Below are 20,226 nucleotides of genomic sequence, written 5' to 3' on the forward strand. Positions count from 1 at the left end.
CACTGAAGCCCACCGGTAGGGAAAAGGAAGACTGGAAGCTGTGGAAGCTGTGGAAGTGACGACGAGAAATGATCGGCAAGAGTGATCGACAGCAGGGTCCAATTTCATGCATGTGAAGAGAGCCAGCCTTAGGCGAGATCCGAGCTCCACTTTGGGCGACGCTCCTTCCTCGTGCCGTGACCATCAACGATCAGCACTTGCCTTGTCCATCTCCATGTGAAGCTCTTCCTCGTCCTCTTCTTCCTCCTCCTCCTCCTCCTCTTCTTCGTCGTCATCATCATCTTCTTCTTCTCCTACTGCGGCACCACGCCGTCACATCAGCAATCATGACCACCCGGTACCGTGTCGAGTGTAAGTCCAAAGAGGTGAATGGCTGCCTAGGCACGCCCACACTGACTTGAAACAGATGCCTTGAAGGTGTGTTTGCCGTCAATCAAAGAGTGCACGGGCATGGACTCATGCTGTGTAGACGCACAGAAGAGATCAGTTCGTATGTTTTCTCTGAGACTTCCGGTTGTGTGCTTCCTCCGCTAATGTTATCAGATTGAATGGATCAAAGGCCTCCTGGCCGTGCCGTTCGTGCTCCTTTCACAGCCTACCAACATCCACGAGGCAGACAAGCCCAGCGTAGCCAACATGGCCAAGTCAGCTCACCTGCGCTACGCTCAAATAATGCAGGACGTCGAAGAGCTACTGTAAGTGAAGTACAGGTCGAAGGGCATCGGCTGTCCATGGCAAGTTTCCCATCTCGAGCCCGTTATGGCAAGGGGCTGGGAGACAGGCTGGTGGAAATAGTACACAACTTCGGAGAGACCTGCTTACCCTCGACCTGTCGCTTCTAGTGTAGACCACATCGCTCATCAAAAAAAAGGAAAGGAGAACAGATCCAAGCTTAAATTACTTGTCCCTTCCATTGGCACGTTCTTCACTCCTCTGCCACTGCAGGACGCCTTTGACTGGCAAGATAAGAAGCGCTTCATATCCTCGCGTCGTTTTGTCGCACCTTCTTTCAATGATATTCGCCTCATCCTTAACACGGCTCAAGCCATGTCCCTCATGCGATCAGGCAAGCTAGAACTTGTCACCTTCGATGGAGATGTCACCCTTTACGACGATGGCCACAACCTCTCGCCCGACAATCCTGTCATCGAGAGGATTCTTGCACTGATGAGAAACGGGACGCGCATCGGCATCGTAACAGCAGCAGGCTATACGGAAGCCGAGAAGTACTATCAACGCCTGTTCGGGCTTCTTGATGCCGTCGCCGCTGAGAGTCACAATCTCGATCTGAACAACAGACTTGTGGTAATGGGTGGCGAAGCCAATTTCCTCTTCCGCTTCGATACCAGTGCTCCACACAAGCTACAGCCCATTTCCTACGATGAGTGGCGGTTGCCTGAGATGAAAAATTGGACAGAAGAGAATATCGCCGACTTGCTTGATGTTGCCGAGGCAGCTTTGAAGGATTGTGTTCAGGCAATGCACATGCCAGTACAAGTACTCCGTAAAGAACGCGCAGTAGGAATATATCCACCAAAGGTAACACTGATATCCATCTTCACTGTCTCGTTATGTCGGCCCTTTGACATGATCCCCCTTTTCCTTACCTGAGCCCACTGACAATGTTCCTACAGGGGAAGCTATCCCGGGAACAACTTGAAGAAACTGTCCTGGTCGTCCAGCGCATTCTCGAAATGTCCGATGCAGGCAAGCGCATTCCCTTCTGCGCTTTCAACGGGGGCAACGATGTCTTTGTCGACATTGGCGACAAGTCCTGGGGCGTAATGGCATGTCAGAGTTACTTTGGCGGGATTGAGGGCAGTCGGAGTTTGCATGTGGGAGATCAATTCCTTAGCGCTGGTGCCAACGATTTTAAAGCGCGGCTCGCGTCCACGACTGCTTGGATTGCCAACCCGGCCGAGACGGTGAATCTTCTCGATGAGATTCTGGAGATGGGTGAGGCGAGCAAGTAGGATGGGGGCACCCGGCTGCTGTATACGATATGGTACAATATGATGTGTATTGATACGACAAGCTCCGATCTGAGACGTTGTCATCGACGCTGCTGCACTCGCATCAAGAGCGAGGCTACTTTACCCCGATCTCTCGCTATCCACTCTCCGCAAAAGTTGGGTCCTCGCAGCGGCTCGATGCGTCCAGTGCGAATCAATACATTTAACTAACCTTGATAGCCTCGCATCATTATTATAGGCGTATTGCACTGCCCCAGGACAGGTTCCGCATGTTGGTGCTTGTGGTTCATGATCAGATCTTGAATCCTTAGGGTTGCCCAAAAACCTGTAGCATGACGACCCAGTGCTTAGCCCGGTAGGAGCGACTCCCATCATTATCATGTTGAATCCTGAGTACGTACATAGATAATATCTACAAGGTAGTCGTACGATCTAGTATAATAGTTCGGGGCCTGCATCATTGTAGGTCCATTCAAATTATCGTTCAAACTGAGCTTATCATTTAGGTACGCTCGCCAATGAGTGAGACAGCAAGATTTCCGCTCGCCTAGGGACGCGAAGATTACACGATGCGTGTATCAAGCCATACCTGATAGTATACTATCACTGTTGAATCGCAGATCCTAGCCCAGCTGCTCCAGTGTCGTGGCACGACGAGATAGGTAGGCACGAAGGTTGGTTCCAGACCCGGAGCCACACAGATATCCATTTTGATCGACGGAATGCGATGAAGCGCTTCTTGCGAAGTGAGCCCCTTCTCTCGATGGATAGGAGGAAGATGAGCGAAGGAATAGACTTCTTGATTCGAGTGCATGTGTCGGAATTTGGGGAGATATCTGCTCCGAAACTCTGTGGTTGCTCGATCTTAAATCCGGCGAGGTTTGTTCTGCTTTCTCGTCCGTCCTTGAAGCTGCAGCGATGCTAATGCGGCGTCCTTGTGCTGTGCAATGCGGTGTTTCCATTGAGCGCCGTAGTGAAGAAGTCCCATCCATGCGCCGGTCCAACCCAAGTACTGTAGAAGTGACTGTCGAGGGGTTTACCTGTCTTTGCTGGTATGCAAGCCTGCTCATACCACGAGATCAACCACCCCTGCCTGCCCAGATCGAACCTCAACCCAACCATCTTTCTCGACTCGAATAATCTTGCCATCTATGCACACACGGCGCCATCGTCCCTCTTCTTCTTGGAACTCGATTCGGAGAGCTTCGATCTCCTCGTACCCGACACGCTCATCATTGACATGCAGTCCGCCCTGATACGCCTTGCCCATGATAGACATGGCTTCATCTCCGCTCATGGGACCAAAGTGTACCAAACGCAACTTGCCATCTAGAGCACTTGATGCGGGACTTATGGTAAAACTCTTCTCCAGCTGATTGCACAACGTCGCGAGCACGTATGCGTGCTCCCCATTTCGAAGCACGTGCCACGAACGGTCGCCTGGACGCTGGATTGAGACTTTCGCTTTGTAGACGTGAGGCAGTGATCCGTCGCTAGGAGCCAGGGCCTGTTGAGCGGCCATCTTGAAACGCTCGACGCCAAATTTCCGGAATTCTGTGGTATCGCTGTCAGCAACAAGGCCGGCATGCAGGCCCCATGATGCTACGACAGAGCCATAAGCTACAGCGACGTCGTTCTCGACATGAAGCGGGCGCTCTTGGCGAGCTTCATCAAAAAGTGATCGAGCCCCAGAGGAAAATTTCGCACAAAATAATGGAAGCTCTTTCAGGCCTCCTCGCAGCCACGTTCTAAGACCAAGACTGTTATCCTGAGTGAGTCCAGCACTGTGTGCCAATGCATTGCCAGTGCCAAGAGGTAGGAGCGCGATATTTGGCTTCTTGTATTTATGACCTCGCTGGCCAGAAAGAAGAGTGTTCACTATATCGACCACTCCGCCGTCGCCACTCATCAACATCACAGATTGGCTGATACCAAGGTTCGCTTGAGGCAGGAGAATGTCTCGTGTCAAATCAGAAATGCTGTTTTCTGACGTGGTGATATGGAGGACGTAGTCCTTGCTCTCTTGAACCTTGATATAGTCAAGAGCTGGCTTCACAAGCTGATTCCATACTCCTAGTGCCAGGCCAGTGCCAGAGCCAGTAGAGACGATAATGTGGAAGTTGGCCTGTACACCTCCACGATCTTGCCTGGTTTCCCAGTTGGCTCCACTAGCTGGAGCTATGAACTCCTTGATCAGCGAGTCTGGGGGGTTGTTCAGAATGACTTTTCTGAACAACACCGGAGACGCTGATGAGTCCTGTGCAGCATCTTGGTTCTCTTCAACATAGAGACAGTGGTGATCGCCCTCCTCGCCGCCTTGCGTGGGAGCACAAACAAGGATGTTTTTAGCTGGAATCATAGTCCATTGCGAATCTGCGGCTGCTCAACGTGTATATAGTCAGAACTAATCTGACTGAGCAAGTGCATCTCTATCATTATCTATTGCGAAAACGTACAGACTTTGTGGCCTTCGACGTAGCCAAGTCCGCCTTCCTCGTCGCCATCGGTGGGCTTGTAGAAGAGCGTTGCTAGTCTTCCGTCAATTTTGCCCTCTGTTTGAGCAGATAACGGCTCTGCCGCATCCATCTCCTGTATGGCGGGACGAAGTACAGGTAGTTGGATATATGTCCGTGTTATCGGATGATGTTCTAGACGTGGAGTTGCAGAGTGAATCCATACCATCATCGCTCGCGTATTCTTGCCCGATGACCTTAAAATGCGATTGCGCCTCACATGGATCAGCGTCAAGGCTGTGCTCGTACTCTTGGGCTGCGAAACCGACCACGACTTCAAGCCGAACATCATATCGCCGGACCTTTCGAACTTTCCAAGTCTCAGTTCAACCACCTGATCACGCACTACCTGAACAGCGCGATTCCCACGAACAACGACTGCCCGTACGAAGTCAGTACCTCCCGCTCGAGCGCCAGCTTCTGCGCATCGCCGTATTGCATGGGACGCCCATAAGTAATGGCGATATCCGGATGGGGAGTGTTTCTCATTATCCTCGTTTTTGCATTGATAGCGGCAGCAGGAGGTTATGTTGGGTGAGCACATTAACCACAGGTATTACCAGCTTGACCACGATCAGGCTGACATCCTATCGCAGCTACACGAGATGGCGAGCCAATCGCCTAGGCCTCCCACCACCGCCGCTGAATCCATTCGCGAAGAAACGAGAGGACCCAACATATAGAGCGCCTGCGCCGCGTGCCGGCGGCGTGCAAGGCTGGGTTATGGACAAGTGGCATGCGCTACAGAATAAACGCACACCAGGCGGATCATACGAAAGCACAGCCGGCTATGGCGGAGCACCACGAGGAGGGCGGAGAGGCTTCGGACCTCTAGATCCAGACGAAGCGTGGGATGCGCGCGTAGACAACGAGGCCTCAGGCTACTACGAGGAGCAGGAATTGGGCCTACAGGATCCCGCACAAGGACCATACGGAGGACACGGCTACGCCGAGAACACTCATATCGGAATTGGTGGTCTAGAAGCTGGACGAGGGCGCAGTCGATCAAGACAACGAGAGCTGGACGACCGCTACGATGAGGAAGTTCACGGAGGAGGAGCAGGCGGATCACATCTCAACCCATTCAGTGATGGTGCGGAGCAGAGTAACATGAGCATGCGTAGTGTCAGTCCGAGACCTGATACTGATACCTCCTATCACGGCGGCAAGAGAGGCGTGAGCGCGCACAAGAAGAAGTCAAGCACAGACGACAGCCCCTTAGAGAGGCGGTCTATGTTTACAGAAGACGTTTCGTAGATTGTTGGAGTTTCCTAGTTGAAGCAGCTGGTGATCTTATGCTGCTGGCACTGAAAAGCATATGCTGGCCGCGTGTACAAGCCTTTGGACATTACAGCGTTATCCTATTGTTTATTGTACGATGTACAATTTCTGTATATGGCTAGGTAGGTACCCATACAGCCACGGTTGACGATACATGACCTACCACTTCTACCAACCACTGTTTGCTGCAATATGTACCTTGTCTACATGTAACCTCTCCAATTCCCTTTTCATATGCCCATCCTACATAGGAGGTGCCTTACCATGCTCCCGGTGTAAGCCCTAGCCTCTAGGCCCCCGGTCCAGATCTCAGGTAGTCCCTGCGTTCATATTCCCTGTACTCAGCAAGGCAACTGCAGCCGACAATATGCCATCGACATCGACTCCATTCCGTGTTGGTTCCCCCTGGAATAATATAAATGCCTTTTTCCCTGCTTACCTAGGTAGTCGCATTGATTTTTCCCTGCGTGCTTCACAATATTCTCTGCACAAATTGGTCGATATCTGGATTCGCTGTCAAGAGAGAGAGAGAGAGAGAGAGAGAGAGTGTGTGTGTGTGTGCCAAAATCTGAGCTACCTGTATCCAGCCGAGGTCTTCAACCCCTCAGCTGTGTTTCGCCTGGTTTTGCTTCAAAGATGTTGCTTCAAAATATCGATATACTCACATTTACTGACCTGCTATTGATACTCGTTTGATCGGAGACATGGCTTCGCCCGTATACACACTGACAGAGGCGACTGCCAATCCTCCACAGAATAGCACCATCCTTATCACTGGAGCTGCAAGGTATGCATTGCTACATTACCTTATCTTTCACTTCCAGGCCACCAATACCTACGGTAGGTAGACTAAATAATTAACAAATCCTCAGCGGCATCGGCCTAGCAACCGCACTTTACCTCCACAAGCCTCAATACAAGAACAACATTATAGCACTGGACAAATCTTCCACCCCACCTCCCATCGAAGAACTGATCACATCCTCCCGCTTCCTATACCTGCCCTGTGACATCCTCGACTGGCCCTCCCAACGCTCCGCCTTCGCAGCTGGAGCCGCCAAATTCTCCGGCATCGACCACGTCTTCATCAACGCAGGAATTTCAGAAATCGGCGAACAAATCTGGACAGACGTCTACGACGCAGATGGCCAACTCCAAGAACCCAACCGAGCGACCATCGACGTCGACATTCGCGCCGTGGGAGATACCTTGAAACTAGCCATGCATCATCTCCGCCGTCGCCGCAAAGACCGTTCTTCTAGTTCCACCGCCGAAACTCGAGATCGAAGTCAAGGCAGTAATAGTATCGTCATGACAGCTTCTCTCGCAGGATATCTCGCATCCGCAGGCGCCCCTCTCTACTCCGCAGCCAAACACGGTGTAGTGGGATACATGCGAGCATTAAAACCCGACTGCGCGCAAGCCGGAATTTCCATCTCCGTAATCGCGCCCGGAATTACTCTGACTCCGATTATTCTCGGTCGGAAAGAAGGGCAAAGTATAGAAAATTGGGGCGAGGAAATGGCTTCCAAGGGCGTTCCGATCAATTCTGCGGAAACGGTGGCGTTGGCTGTGGCGAATTTGATGGGGATGAAAGGGTTGCAGGGGAATGGAAGAGGAGTGGTGATTCAGGCGAATCGGATGCAGGAGGTGGAAGAGGGGATTGCGAAGGCGAGGGGGATGTGGATGGGGAAGGAAATGTTGGAGTTGTTTCGGGGTGGGAGGAATGCGCCTTTGTTTCCTAATAAGTTGTAACACACAGCTTGTCCGAACATGATGAGGCAATGCAGATAGGTCAGTTTCCTCTACTCTCGTCTGCTAGAGATGTACAAATACCTCTATACTTCTCGAACTTTGGAACTCTCGGAACGCGATGCTGATCACCAAGCGAGGAGTACGAAGGTAAATTCGAAGCTGTCTACGGTGTAGAGATATGTTCACATTATCGCACACAAATATATGAACACTAAGAGATTAAGCTAAAAACACCCACTCGATATGCGAAGCTGGTCTGTTTTCTTTTTTGTTTTCGTCGAAGGAAAGGAAGAAGAGCGAGAGTGGTGATCCCCTCTTGAGCTCAATCGAGCGCTTTTTTCCTTCTGCGCTCTCTCTCACTCTTCCTTCTCTCTCAATCCTCTTCTCGTCATTCCCATCATCGTCGAGGAAAAAGAAAATTCTACGCAGCCTGACCACCATCTGCACCGAGAGGTGGACCAGCCTGAGGTCCGAGCTGTCCACACTGTGCATTACCAACAGTGTAACCAGCCGTGTCAATCTGGTAGTAGTTGTAGGTGTCGGTGAAGGTCTGAGATGGGTCACAGCGGCCATCGGTGACGATGAAGTAGCAGATGCTGCCAGCAGTAGCTGGAGACTGAGCGTAACCAGCGCAGTTGGCAGTGGTGGCGCAAACGTTGCAGCAGCCAGCTCCGGTGGTGTCGGTGACATTGACAGACTGGAGGACAAAGTCTCCGTTGAAGGTGAGCGTTCCGATCTGGTTGCCACCAAAGACCGAGCTGATCTGGTTGTTGGTCTGGCACTGAGCGTACTGAGTGGCAGCTGGTGCACGGATAGTGATGGTAGCAGACTGGGTGGTGACAAAGGTAGAGGTTGATGTGGTGGTGGCGGAGACAAAGGTCGACACGGTCACGAAAGTGGTAGCATCGGCTGGGACAATCTGAGATGGAAGTGAGCAAGAGCGATGAAGAAAGCAGAGGCGGCGGTGATCTTACCGTGGTCGTGCCGGTGGTGGAGACAGTGACAGTGCTGACGACATTTGGTGCAACAACGGTGACGGTCGAGGCGCCACCGGTGCCGACAGCAGTCGAAGTAGTCGTGCTCGTGGCGAAGAAGGTGGTTCGGGATGTGCACTGCACGCCCACGGGGAATTGTGCTCCGGAGCCCCCGTTCTGGCGGGCATTGAGAGCCTTGCCGGACTCAGGCAGAGCTGGGAGGTGGTACCTCATCTTGGTGTCACGCGAGACATGGGGCTCGCGTCTCTCGAGCAGAGGGCTACGCTTCTTGGCAGAGAAGCCGGGCGAGTCGGCAAGAGCGGTGAAGCCAGCTGGAGCAGCGACAGTGCGGGTGATGCCGGCGACCAAGGTGGTGCTGAGTACCGTAGTTGCCGTTGTGAAGCTCTGGGTGTTGGTGAAGGTCTGTGTCTGAGTGACGGTCTGGAAAGCCGTGAAGGTATCTGTGGACGAAGCTGCCGTGACAGTGGCCAAGGCCGTCGACGTGGATGTCGTGAAGAAAGTCGACGGTGCCGATGTGACGGTCGCGACAGGGTTGATCTGTAGGGAAGCATTCGGCATGAGCGTGCACGTCTAGCGAATGCGATCGACTGTTGCTAGGTACTTACCACGAGTGTTCTGCCGACAGTCCTTGTGATGCTGGCCCTGTATGTGGTGGTCCTGATTCTGGTGGTTGGGCTCACAGAGTATCTGGTATTACAGGCCTTGTTGACCACTGAAGAGAGCTGAGCAACAGCTCCGGTGCTCAAGAGAGCAGAGACGAGTACCAAAAACTGCATGGTGAACGATGGCTCGGAGGCTGGACACCGGCGGGGGAGAGAGAGGAGCAGAGAAGAAACGAAGGAGTAGTGAGTGGATGATTCCTCGATTACGGGCAGACGAGGCGTGCTATATACTGACCTTCGTTGCTATTCCTACCTCCTACCACTATTCCGACCTACCTACCTACCTACCTTACGCCTTAATCTTGGAACAACGTGGTCGACGGTAGCGTGTTGCGCCTTGCAGTGGACAGTGACCTCGCCTAGAGCGAAACCTCAAGCCACTCCCATGAGCCTATCTGTGCAGATCCAGGCCGACCGTTGCCCATTACAGGAGTCCCGTGATGAAGGCAGAGGCAATGCAAACGTTGGAGGCACAAGACGGTGCTGCGTACCACAGGAGAGACGCGCCGAGGGTTCACGGCGGTTCAAGCGCATACGAATGCCATGCCCTCGCGAGCAGTCGTGGAAGCGCGGAAGCCAGCAGGTCTCATTGCATCTTGCGGCAGTGGAGGCAGGTACGACACGCTCGTCGCGTCTATGGCGATTGTTCCATTGGGGTGGAGTAGCGATAGACTTTGGTGGAGAGGGTCTCGCGAGCATGTTCCCTCAGTTCCAGTGGCAGCCATGGCAGGCAAACGCCTCTCAATAGAGACGCCCAAGTGTTCGGGATGTTTCCCGCATGCGCACCAAATTTTCGAGATTGTATGCAGGCGAAAGGCCGGTACAGGCCGTTGCACTCCTTCACACCAGCACGAGAGGCCAACTCCTTCTCCTGAAGCAGCTGGATTGCGATGCAGAACCATGTCTCCGTGAATGACAGGAGTGCAACGTCTCGTGGAAGCAGAGCAGGCGCATTGCCATGATTGCGCGTACCTTCCTGCGTTCGATTGTTTGTTGCGAGCAGAGGAAGGAAGAGATGAGGTGAGGTTCGAGTGACAGGGAACGATCGTGGAGAATGTGGATTGTGGACGTGACGTGTCTCACGACTACATCATGCCCACACAATGGGCGCTCCCCACTGCCGCCTCGTGGTCAGCACACCTCCAACCTCTCTGATCGCAGCAGACTCGCACCAAACCAGCATGTTTCAGAGCTGAAGGGCTCTTTGTGCGACGTGGTAGGCTTCAGACAGTAATCGTAGGCTCGTGGAAAGGACAAGACACTGTGGATCAACTTTGGCGCCAAGCACATCTTGTTGTTTCTCCTGACCCACTCTTTCGACTTAGGTTTCTCCCACCACCAGCACACTCGAAATTGTTGCTCGGTTCGCTTCTCCATGTATACCAATAATACTGTCGCTCGATCCTCCTCGGCTGCACTCCTGGATGCAGTAAACAGGGCGATACCCTAACATCCGCTCCAGATTTGATCGTGATACAGCTTGCCATGGCCTCATCAGCGGTGGCCTCATCTGCGTGTAGGACGCGATCGGCCGACAATCAGACGCGCGATCTGTCTAAGCGTGTCATCCCAGTACTGGCGAATCCGGTTACCAAATACCGTGACAGACGAGTGAATACATCAGGTTGAGCTCCCGAGTCTCTTCCACTAATGAGCAGGAACGCTGCTTGTTGGTCCATGGACAATGTCGCTTTATCAATTCGCCTGAAGTACACCTATCGACCAGAAGTCAGTTACATACCCGATTTCGGCGGACTATGGAGAGAAAGCACCTTTTAAAGCAACAAATCGAAATCGGAAGAACAAGAATCAACATGGCCGCAGGCGGGATTGCGATGCGACCGACAGACTCTGGCTGCAGGTGCATAGTAATACCCTCTTCACCCGCTCCACTATATCCAGATATAGTGGAAAAGGGAGCAGACCTTTGTCTACGTCTCCAAGCAGCCACCCTACTCTACAGCTGCGTACTGATGCCCCGGATGACCTGCTGGACAGGCCTATGTCCTATACTTTCAACGAGCGCGCTGTCGTTGCTGGTCGACTCCGCAATTGCTTGAGGACCCCTGCAACAGCCCTCGTAGGGCTGAAACAGAAATGGAACGATGGCCACCTGCGCGGAACAATGATAATTACCTCTCATCTCTGCTGATGCTGATAAGGGATGCAGCTTCTATTGTACGCATGTGAGATGCTAGGTGTGGAGCAAGTTCCTAGTTATAAGTGTTATGAAGCCACAGGACAACGTAAAGCTCTGTCGCGAGAGGCATGTTGGACGAGCGAGTACAGCCACCTCCAGACTTGGCAGAGATATGGTCATTGCCGGCCCATTCATCTAAGACTAATACTAACCTTGGCAGTCATGATGGTCTTGTACAGATCCATATGCAAAGTTCTTCAGCACCAGAGCTCTCTGCAACTCTCTGCACTGACGGAGGTCTTGAGTATCCAGACACAGAGGCAGTATACGGCGGCAATCTTCAGTCTCCTAGCGCCCTGTACTACAGATGTTCGCATTCCCTGTTCTTGAAACTTTTGAAGAACCGACCTTCATTTCCCTCTTTCTGCGGTAAAGACGATTACACATAGGAGGTAGGAGGTACATGTAGTACTCATGCCGAGAGCACCTCTGCAGTAGCGTCGTGTCCTGCCCAGTTTCTTAAATCCGGCTGTGATATCAATATCGTCCTAATTGCTGCAGCGCCACCATTTCCCAACGCCTGCAATTCCGTATTCTCGTCGGTGGAAATGTGAGTGATACGTGCTATAGGAAGAATCTTGCTGCAAGTAGGAAGCTGATGGTAAGTCTTGTCTCGATGCAAGGAATATACCTGATGGTTCCACGTGTCGGATGTAGAGACGCGCAAAGGGACGGACCCACTATTACTAGTACCTCACCAGTACCTGGCCTTTGTATATGAGGTATCGTTGGGCCTCTGCTCTGAAAGGGCGTCGTCGTCTGTGTCTCCCTGTCTTTTGATGATAACTATGGTGGAATGTTATCTCACCAGCAAAGACGAAACAACGTCGCCTGTCGTCTCTTCGACTTCAAGCTGGCATCCGCGGCAGGGATGACGATGGGATCAGATGCGCGGCACCACATGGCAGAGAGCGGTCAAGGCTCAGTCACGCCGTCGCCGTCGCGTGTTGATTCGCATCATCATCAATATCAATCAGGTGCCACGCCTACTTCCTACTACACTCATCGCGCTGGACTGTCTCCTTCCGCTCTCCCGGCAAAAGAAACAAGAATCATGTAGTGGAGACAGCCGCCGGTCTGCAGGTGGAGTCCCTTCTTGCGAAGTTTCATTCACTCGCGACACACAACACACCTACACACACCGGCGAGAAAGACAGTGTCCGCCTACAGACATAGAACATGGACAACAGAGCGAGACACCTCTCACGTCGTTAATAAATAGTAGACCGAGCCACCATCTGCAATTACTAACACCACCTACACGACCCTCTCTCGACAACATGGCCAACCACGCGCCTCCCTCGAACCTCGAGGCCAAACTCGTCGTCCTCGGCTCACAAGGCGTAGGCAAGACATCTCTCGTCCATCGCTACGTCAAAAACAGCTTCATCGAACCCTCCAAATCCCAATCTACAGTCGGCGCCTCCTTCCTCACCACTCGAGTCAACGATCCAGAAAGCGGCGCAACTATCCGTCTACAAATCTGGGACACCGCCGGCCAAGAACGTTTTCGTTCCATTTCCCGTTTATACTACCGAGGAGCGAACGCAGCCATCCTCTGCTACGACGTGACATCCAAGAAATCCTTTGACGACATGGGCGTTTGGCTGAAGGAACTCAAAGACAACGTCGGAGAGGACGAGGATATGATCTTGCACATTGTGGGCACGAAGAGCGACGTGGTGAGCAAAGAGCCTTGGAGGAGAGAGGTGCCGTTCGAGAGATGTATAGGCTATGTCGCGGACCAGCTGCTGCCGCCTGGTTCGCAACAGGTGGCCAGCAAGGACCTGGTCGGGAGTATGAGTCCGCAGGCTGTGTCTATGGTCCATTCTCCGCCACAGAGTCGACAAAGTGGTCTGTACCCGATACAATCTGCTACGAATGAACGTGCGAACAACCCGGTGCACAGCCCGAAGAGTAATCGTAGTTCTGGATTTTGGGGACAGAGCGATTCGACTTTTGTGTGGGACTGCTGTCACGAGATCAGTGCCAAAGATGGAGAAGGCATCGAAGAGGTGTTTCGAGTGGTGACGAGAAAGCTGATTGAGCAAAATGCTCGAAGGCTAGAGAAGTTGAGAATCCTGGAAGAGATTGCCGGCAAGACTCCAGGATTCGAGGGAGGGAATGGCACACCCGGTTGCTATTTCGACATTCCACAGGTTGGGAACGGCAGCTTTCGCTTGGGCCACGGAGATAAGAGAAGGAGTTGGTTGGGAGCTCTTACGCCGGGAGGTATGACGAATTACAGCGATCATGACATGCAAGAGGAAGTGAACAAGGGCATGAAGAAGGGACGATGCTGCTGATTCTCTTCTATCACCGCTCTTTCATACTGTATCGAATATTGGCGATGGCGCTTTTTGGTGTTTCTGTCGGGTGTTTTTATGGGATGGATTGATGAACGAACATGTTTAGCAGCAGCAACAGGACGAGTGCCAAGGACCACAGCGACGAGGAGGGTTTATGGAAAGACCAACAGCATACTTCTTTTTGGGACAACAGATGCTACGATTGTATTTGCCGCGAGGCTTGATACCCTGTTTTTCTGTGTTTGGCGCTGGAGGATTCAGCAGGCGTGCGGGCGGGTCAGATGTGTATTGTTGTTGTATACATACGGTACCTGGGCTGTAATGATACATGATACATTGTCTTTTTTGCCTCCATTCTCCCTTCTCTTGACTCTTGACTCTTGAAAAAAGAAGAATCGGCTTATTCTTCGACGACCTAAGCTCTATGGTTAGGGTTGGTCGTTGGTCATCAGGGATAATTCATTAGTCTGGAGGGGGTGTGTAGAGTAAGATAAGCATGTTCTCATAACTTTTGTGGGTATATACATCTATCTATTGCAGCACTCGGATGACCTTGAGCAGATCTCCAGTCACACCCATGGCAGTGACATCTCCGCCGGCGCCAGCTCCTTGGATGATGAGAGGGTTGCTGCCGTAGCGCTTCGTGTAGAAGTTGATGATGTTGTCGCTGCCCTTCAACGCAGCAATGGGGTGTGAAGCGTCGAACTTCTCCAGCCCGACCTTGACTTGCTTGGAGGGCACATCAATGCTGCCGACGAAACGAATGACTTTGCCTTCTTTCGTGGCTTCATCCTTGAGCTTATCCATCTGAGCGTCGAATTCGGGCAGACGCTGCAGGAATTCGTCCCCTGAGCTGGCGGACTCAAGCTCTGAGGGGATGAGTGATTGCACTGGGAATGATGTGGGTGACTCGACTGGCAGTCCGGCAATACGAGCAAGAATGGTGAGCTTTCGTGCTACATCGAGACCATTCAAATCGTCGCGAGGGTCGGGTTCGGTGTAGCCCAGCTCTTTGGCCTTTTTCACTTCGGCGGCGAACTTGCCTCCTCCTCCACCAAGAGGCTGGAAGGAGTTGAACAAGAACGACATGGTGCCCGAGAACACGCCCTGTCCTGAATTAGCATGGGCAGCAGAATCTAATTGTTCTATAATCTTCTCACCTCAATTTTCGTCACCTCATCGCCCGTCTCGACCAGCTCCTTCAAGCTCGACAAGACAGGGAGTCCAGCACCCACAGTCGACTCGTGGAAGACATAACCGTTGCTCGGGGATCCCGTGCCGTTCGCAGCGCTCTTGAAAATGCTCTCCCACAACTCAAACTTGTCACTGAAAGCCTTCTTGTTGGGCGTCACAATGCTGATACCGCGCTGTAACACCATGGGATAGAGACTGGCGAGACCGACATCGCTCGTATTGTCGACCAGTACGACTCGCCCCGGAGCTCTCGCGAGCTGCCCGAATGTCTCGTTGAAAGGCGGAGGCGGAGTGCCCTTGCTGTCGACATCACCAGTGACAGTGTGGATGTTCAGGTGCGAGAAGTCTTGAGAAAAGAGCTGTTTGGTGCTTCGACGCGCGAGGATGAGTCGGAGGTCGATGGGCGGGTTCTGCGTTGCCAGGCGTTGGCGGAGGAAGTCGAGTTGCGAGAGAAATGCTTTGCCGACGCCACCGAGGCCGATGACTGCGATGAAGATGGTTTTCGCCATTGTGACTATCGTGATTGTGATTGTTAGAGGGTTAAAATAACTTCACAATGGGGCTGATAGAATATCTTCTATTGTGCCTCCCCCCTCCGAACAGCGGGGCCATTGTCGCAAGGCTGATTGTATGCAGGGATCGGCAGGGATCAGATCGGCGCTAGTACAGTATCTATATGTGCTATGAGCTCTTTCGCTCGTCCTTCAACTTGAACATCACGACACCAACTCGACAACCCTCACAACTCACAACTCACACTTCACCATGGAGTCGCACAAAGACAAGCACCTCTACAACCAGGAGAAGCGCCGCAACCTCTCCAAGGGCAAGGCCATCTCCTCGTCCTCCACCCTCTCCTTCACCTCACAGTTGAGCTCCCTCATCAGCACAAATTTGAACACCTCGAAACCATCTTCTGGTCGCTCGAAAGCGAAGAAAGAGGACATTTTCGCAACACACAACAAGAACACCGCGAAAAGAGCGAAACGCGATCTCGAAGCAAATGATTCCACGTCTTTTGAGCAGAAGCACACCACAAACGGCGAATCACTCGACAAGGGCATCTGGGAGCGAAGCAAACGCAAGATGGAAGAAAAGGCCCGCCTATATGCTGCCATGAAGAGAGGAGACGTGGAAGATGCCGACGAACGATATGCGGTGGATTTCGACGCCAAGTGGGCTGCAGGGCGTGCCGATGAGAAGGAGAGTGACTCAGACGATGACGGTGCTGGTGAAGACGATGAAGAAGAGATAGAGTACGTCGATGAGTTTGGCAGAACGAGAAAAGGGACCAAGATCGATGCGCTGCGTGCGACCCAGCAACATCAGCGCCAAGAAGAAGGAACTGGCGTATTGCCTGCCGCTCCTAGTCATGTCATTCGAGGAGATACGATACAGCATCAAGCTTTCGATCTGGATGAACCGAGGGCTGCACAGATGGCGGAGTTGGCCAAGAAGAGGGATAAGAGTCTGACTCCTCCACCCGACGAGCACTTCGATGGCAATAAGGAAATCAGGACGAAGGGCACAGGGTTCTTCCAGTTCTCGGGCGATGCGGACGAGAGAAAGAAGCAGATGGAGAATCTTGAGAACGAGCGAGCCGAGACAGAACGAAAGAGAAAAGAACGAGACAGCAAGATGGCAGAGCGACGAGCGCAGATCGAGGCTAGGAGACTGGAAGTCCAAAAGAAGAGTGCCAAGAGAAAGGCCGATGAGTTTTTAGATGAGCTTAGTGCGCAGATGGATGGTCCCTCAGCGCCCAGGACACCACCTTCGGGCAGTCAGAAGCGCCCTCGCTCGAGAGAGTCGCCAAGTGATGTCTACGCCGAGTTACGCGAGAGCGGACATTCTGGATCCATCATGAAGGCTCCGCCGGACATGATAGATCGCATCGAAAAGGCCATTCGCAACGACGAAGCAGAATCAGAAGCCGTAGCCATGGGTTTCTGAGCACCTCAGACGCAGAAGAAAGTCCTGCGGAAGCTACAACCTTTAGTGTACTGCCCGACATGGTGCGATGTACGATAACCAGTGCCCGAATCAATTCATGCACTATATCACAGAGAAGCCACAACTTGTTTGGCCATGAACGACGACGCCGAAGCTCACGATGAGATCTGGAGCCTCTTCCGCCAGTGTGTGGTACATGACCTTTCTCTAGCGAATCCTCTTTACACATCCGAGACTCGACTGAATTTTCGCAACCGGGTGCTTTCTCAGCTGGGCCGTGCAAGCTGCAGAATTGAGGGCTGCTATTGAGATTGGTGCCATAGTGACAGAAACAGAATGAGATGAAAGAGGGACAGGAATGAAATGAGTCGGCTTATGTTAAATGAAATAATGTAACTGGCAGTCAACTCAATCACATCCAAACCCTACCTACCCGCATACTAACCTCACCTCACCCCGCATCAGCCGTCCATGTAAGCACAACGAAAAGCCATTGGCCAGTAGAATTTCTGCATCAAGGATAGCCTCCGGAAACTATACAACAGTATAGGGATACCGCAACATTTTGATGAGGGCCACCCAAATTATGCGTGTAACTGTGGTGGCAAAAAAAGGCTCATACCACGCCTACAGACGGGACCGCTATTGCCCTGAATTGGAAGAAGGTAAGGTATGCTATATATATGTGGAAGGCGATTTGCAGTTGCTGATGGGAATCTCAGAGGTCACGCTAACTTGGGGCAACAGAGTGCTTAGAGCATTCACATTCTATCAGTACCTACGCTCGAGATCGATGAGTTTGTAACGGATGGTGATGAACGTAGAGGGTGTTCTCCAGGTGAAGTCGAACGTGGCAGACCTAATGTGATTTAGTGCACTGCAATACACTGTCTGGTGGACAATGACGTAGCTTCCAATGCCTTGGCATAAATTCAATCAGGTACATGTACCCCATCAGAACACAACTCGCCAACAATACTACAATGGCATCCAAGAACTATCTTATCACCGGAGCTGGCCGAGGCATAGGTCGAGGCCTGAGTAGACTTCTGCTGCAAAAGGGCCATCGAGTGTTCCTAGTCGACAACAACGAAGCTGAGCTCAAACATATAATCACCAACATATCAAAAGATCACAACTCAAGTACCAGATACACCTCCGCCCTCTGTGACCTCCGTCAACATCAAGCAATTCAACAAACCGTCGCCGACGCCAAAACCTTCTTCAATGGCCATCTCGACGTCCTCATCAACAATGCCGCAGACACATCAAGCGTGGGCCGCTCGCACCTCTCCGAACTCACATTAGAAGACTGGAATTCCGCCGTCGAGACCAATCTCACGGCTCCCATGCTCCTCTCTCAAGCCTGTCTACCTCTCCTCAAGTCTTCTTCTTCTTCTTCCTCATCATCAAGGCCCGAAGGAGAAAGAGCAGGAGGAGGAGGTGTGATAATCAACATATCTTCCACCCGAGCACTCATGTCCGAGCCCAACAACGAACCATATTCCGCCACCAAAGCCGGTCTGCTCGGTCTCACTCAGAGCATGGCCGTCTCTCTCGCGCCGCAAGGCATCCGAGTCAATGCCATTTTACCCGGATGGATCCACGTGGCGAATGAATGCAAAGAGGCGGATGAGAAAGGGCAGAAGTGGGAAGAAGGGTTGACGAGAGAGGATCACGCGTGGCATTTGACAGGTCGTGTGGGGCGCGTGGAGGACGTTTTGAAAGCTGTGGAGTATCTGGTGGAGAATGATGGGGTGAGTGGTGCGGAGCTGGTGGTGGATGGGGGTGTGACGAGGAAAATGGTGTATCCGGAAGAATAAAAGCGCGGGCAGCTACTACTACTCCTACTAGTAGGTACTATTGAGTGGTACGTTCTCGAGGCACTTGCCTCTAGTTTCTGTTTATATACTGTACTGGCGTAGGTACTGCAGATACATTGCTGACTTTCGAGCCTGAGTTCTCAACTTCTTCTCGTACTCTCTATCGTCCTGGATATCTCTCTCTTGTTCCCAAATTTTCATCAAAACTCTCTCCCTTTTCCCTTCTCCCTCTCCTCCCCTCCCGATCCTCTCCAACTCTACCCTCCAAGCCAACAGTCTCCAGCCCAACCGATCAGTTCAAAGGCACAGCTAAATTAGAGGACCCCAAATCAGCACCCAATCAACCAAACATCAAGAACCGCAACCCTCTCTCCCTCCATCCCTTGCTTCCTCCCCAAAAAAACGGAAAAAAAAAGGGAAAAAAAAAGAGACAACATACTCGGCGGCGGATTATCAAAACATTTACACTGAGTCGTCGGCACGGGGGTACATCTCGCTGAAAGCCCACTCCTCATGCAAGCCGACCACGCATCGCAACGGTTGTTACAGTCGTTTCCACGAAAATAAGGACTGTCGCGATACGGGAAAGCCGTTACAGCGCTGCTACCGAGGAGGCCGATGAGTGTGAGTAGTGAGAGGAGGTGCATTGTATCGGTATCGTGTGTCGTATATCGTGTATCGTGTATCGTGTATCGTGTATCGTGTATCGTGTATCGTGTATCGTGTATCGTGTATCGTATATCGGTCCAGAGTGGGATTCCTTTCTTTTTTTTTCTTTCGAATAATCCGATCGCGACAGTTGGGTTGGTAATTATGTAGGAATCGAGAAGAAACTAAATCGAAAAAAAAGGAGATATGCACTGCTCTTTTAAACGAAAAAGGGCAGTAACCTACATTTATATAGCGTGTTTCCTTGGTCTGACTACTGTATTATAAGGAAATGTCTAGGCAACGAACCTGACTAGGCACGGCACGGATAGGCAGGCTAGTGAGAGATGAAGATAACTATGTAGGTAAGTACGTGACATACCTGTATCGACATCCGTCATCCATACCATTCCGGTGACTAGACTCTACTTGTGCTCAAGAGTCAAGGCTTCCATTGTATCCGCTCCGTATAAAACAGCCGTATACGGTATACCTCGTTTGAGAAAAACGTGCACTGACTAGGTATACAAGGTTTTGGTTCTTCAAGGCAAAATGCCCGTGATATCATATATGAGAAATTGAGAACCCGAACCAAGATGATGTTATAATGTCACCTACACTTGTAAGTTGTAACCCTGTTAGTGTCAGTATCAAAAGCCGCAGTAGCACGCCGCAGGCGACTAAGGTACGGAGAATTTTATTTTTATTCGAAAGAAGCTTCAGGCTCTTCACGGATGAATTCTAGACGCCGGACGGAACCTCAGCTGCAAGGGTGGGGATTTCGAATGATTTACGGGACTCTACTGTAACTGCGCCTCTCTCGTCTCTGGCTCGTTTAATTCGTGATTTTTTCAGCTGTCGACACAAAAGTCAAGTAAATTGTACTGCCGAGATTATGTCATGTTCTTCTATTGCAGAAGATA

At 51.8% G+C, this 20,226-nt stretch overlaps 10 protein-coding genes across 10 annotated transcripts; 6 read left to right on the forward strand and 4 right to left on the reverse strand.

Moving 5' to 3' along the window:
• Positions 1–208: 208 nt before the first annotated feature.
• SEPMUDRAFT_150370 (IMP-specific 5-nucleotidase) lies at positions 209–2,099 on the forward strand. The gene is made up of 6 exons (XM_016906123.1): positions 209–351; positions 407–417; positions 470–490; positions 544–695; positions 843–1,539; positions 1,635–2,099. Exons 1-6 carry the CDS (start codon positions 327–329, stop codon positions 1,971–1,973), a joined length of 1,245 nt encoding a protein of 414 aa, XP_016759552.1. The 5' UTR covers positions 209–326; the 3' UTR covers positions 1,974–2,099.
• A 243-nt stretch (positions 2,100–2,342) lies between these two features.
• On the reverse strand, positions 2,343–4,352 carry SEPMUDRAFT_150371 (uncharacterized protein). The gene has a single exon (XM_016906124.1). It carries the CDS (start codon positions 4,330–4,332, stop codon positions 3,040–3,042), a length of 1,293 nt encoding a protein of 430 aa, XP_016759553.1. The 5' UTR covers positions 4,333–4,352; the 3' UTR covers positions 2,343–3,039.
• A 416-nt stretch (positions 4,353–4,768) lies between these two features.
• Positions 4,769–5,896, forward strand: SEPMUDRAFT_150372 (uncharacterized protein). Its single transcript, XM_016906125.1, has 2 exons — positions 4,769–5,020; positions 5,083–5,896. Exons 1-2 carry the CDS (start codon positions 4,944–4,946, stop codon positions 5,741–5,743), a joined length of 738 nt encoding a protein of 245 aa, XP_016759554.1. The 5' UTR covers positions 4,769–4,943; the 3' UTR covers positions 5,744–5,896.
• Positions 5,897–6,417: 521 nt separating this feature from the next.
• SEPMUDRAFT_89017 (NAD(P)-binding protein) lies at positions 6,418–7,696 on the forward strand. The gene is made up of 2 exons (XM_016910492.1): positions 6,418–6,554; positions 6,640–7,696. Exons 1-2 carry the CDS (start codon positions 6,472–6,474, stop codon positions 7,520–7,522), a joined length of 966 nt encoding a protein of 321 aa, XP_016759555.1. The 5' UTR covers positions 6,418–6,471; the 3' UTR covers positions 7,523–7,696.
• A 247-nt stretch (positions 7,697–7,943) lies between these two features.
• Positions 7,944–9,379, reverse strand: SEPMUDRAFT_157470 (uncharacterized protein; the record flags this gene model as incomplete). The annotated part of the gene is made up of 3 exons (XM_016907735.1): positions 9,123–9,379; positions 8,497–9,054; positions 7,944–8,441 (listed from the first exon to the last, which is right to left on the reverse strand). Exons 1-3 carry the CDS (start codon positions 9,291–9,293, stop codon positions 7,944–7,946), a joined length of 1,227 nt encoding a protein of 408 aa, XP_016759556.1. The 5' UTR covers positions 9,294–9,379.
• A 434-nt stretch (positions 9,380–9,813) lies between these two features.
• Positions 9,814–10,469, reverse strand: SEPMUDRAFT_118729 (uncharacterized protein; the record flags this gene model as incomplete). Its single annotated transcript, XM_016901453.1, has 2 exons — positions 9,814–10,155; positions 10,320–10,469. The coding sequence occupies 2 exons, from the start codon at positions 10,467–10,469 to the stop codon at positions 9,814–9,816; spliced, it is 492 nt and encodes a 163-aa protein (XP_016759557.1).
• A 1,701-nt stretch (positions 10,470–12,170) lies between these two features.
• Positions 12,171–14,021, forward strand: SEPMUDRAFT_150374 (ras-domain-containing protein). Its single transcript, XM_016906126.1, has one exon. The coding sequence runs from the start codon at positions 12,267–12,269 to the stop codon at positions 13,683–13,685; it is 1,419 nt and encodes a 472-aa protein (XP_016759558.1). The 5' UTR covers positions 12,171–12,266; the 3' UTR covers positions 13,686–14,021.
• Positions 14,022–14,182: 161 nt separating this feature from the next.
• SEPMUDRAFT_150375 (Homoserine_dh-domain-containing protein) lies at positions 14,183–15,393 on the reverse strand (the record flags this gene model as incomplete). Its single annotated transcript, XM_016906127.1, has 2 exons — positions 14,183–14,795; positions 14,849–15,393. Coding segments are annotated over 2 exons (1,121 nt in total), but the record flags the coding sequence as incomplete, so codon positions are not given.
• Positions 15,394–15,438: 45 nt separating this feature from the next.
• Positions 15,439–17,250, forward strand: SEPMUDRAFT_164941 (uncharacterized protein; the record flags this gene model as incomplete). The annotated part of the gene is made up of 2 exons (XM_016908139.1): positions 15,439–15,510; positions 15,654–17,250. The coding sequence occupies 2 exons, from the start codon at positions 15,439–15,441 to the stop codon at positions 16,830–16,832; spliced, it is 1,251 nt and encodes a 416-aa protein (XP_016759560.1). The 3' UTR covers positions 16,833–17,250.
• A 565-nt stretch (positions 17,251–17,815) lies between these two features.
• SEPMUDRAFT_150376 (short-chain dehydrogenase) lies at positions 17,816–18,809 on the forward strand (the record flags this gene model as incomplete). The annotated part of the gene is made up of 1 exon (XM_016906128.1): positions 17,816–18,809. The coding sequence occupies one exon, from the start codon at positions 17,816–17,818 to the stop codon at positions 18,653–18,655; it is 840 nt and encodes a 279-aa protein (XP_016759561.1). The 3' UTR covers positions 18,656–18,809.
• Positions 18,810–20,226: the final 1,417 nt, after the last annotated feature.

The sequence above is a fragment of the Sphaerulina musiva genome, assembly GCF_000320565.1.
Source record: "Sphaerulina musiva SO2202 unplaced genomic scaffold SEPMUscaffold_7, whole genome shotgun sequence".
Classification (NCBI taxonomy): domain Eukaryota; kingdom Fungi; phylum Ascomycota; class Dothideomycetes; order Mycosphaerellales; family Mycosphaerellaceae; genus Sphaerulina; species Sphaerulina musiva.

Bases quoted from the DNA above. Each gene is read 5' to 3' on its own strand.
- SEPMUDRAFT_150374 (XM_016906126.1), top strand. From the start codon at position 12,267: ATGCGCGGCACCACATGGCAGAGAGCGGTCAAGGCTCAGTCACGCCGT.
- SEPMUDRAFT_150372 (XM_016906125.1), top strand. From the start codon at position 4,944: ATGGCGATATCCGGATGGGGAGTGTTTCTCATTATCCTCGTTTTTGCA. The intron at 5,021-5,082 runs GTGAGCACATTA...ATCCTATCGCAG, and splicing joins GCAGCAGGAGGTTATGTTGG to CTACACGAGATGGCGAGCCA.
- SEPMUDRAFT_150371 (XM_016906124.1), bottom strand. From the start codon at position 4,332: ATGATTCCAGCTAAAAACATCCTTGTTTGTGCTCCCACGCAAGGCGGC.
- SEPMUDRAFT_89017 (XM_016910492.1), top strand. From the start codon at position 6,472: ATGGCTTCGCCCGTATACACACTGACAGAGGCGACTGCCAATCCTCCA. The intron at 6,555-6,639 runs GTATGCATTGCT...ACAAATCCTCAG, and splicing joins CTTATCACTGGAGCTGCAAG to CGGCATCGGCCTAGCAACCG.
- SEPMUDRAFT_150370 (XM_016906123.1), top strand. From the start codon at position 327: ATGACCACCCGGTACCGTGTCGAGT. The intron at 491-543 runs GTATGTTTTCTC...TAATGTTATCAG, and splicing joins CGCACAGAAGAGATCAGTTC to ATTGAATGGATCAAAGGCCT. The intron at 696-842 runs GTAAGTGAAGTA...TGTCGCTTCTAG, and splicing joins CAGGACGTCGAAGAGCTACT to TGTAGACCACATCGCTCATC.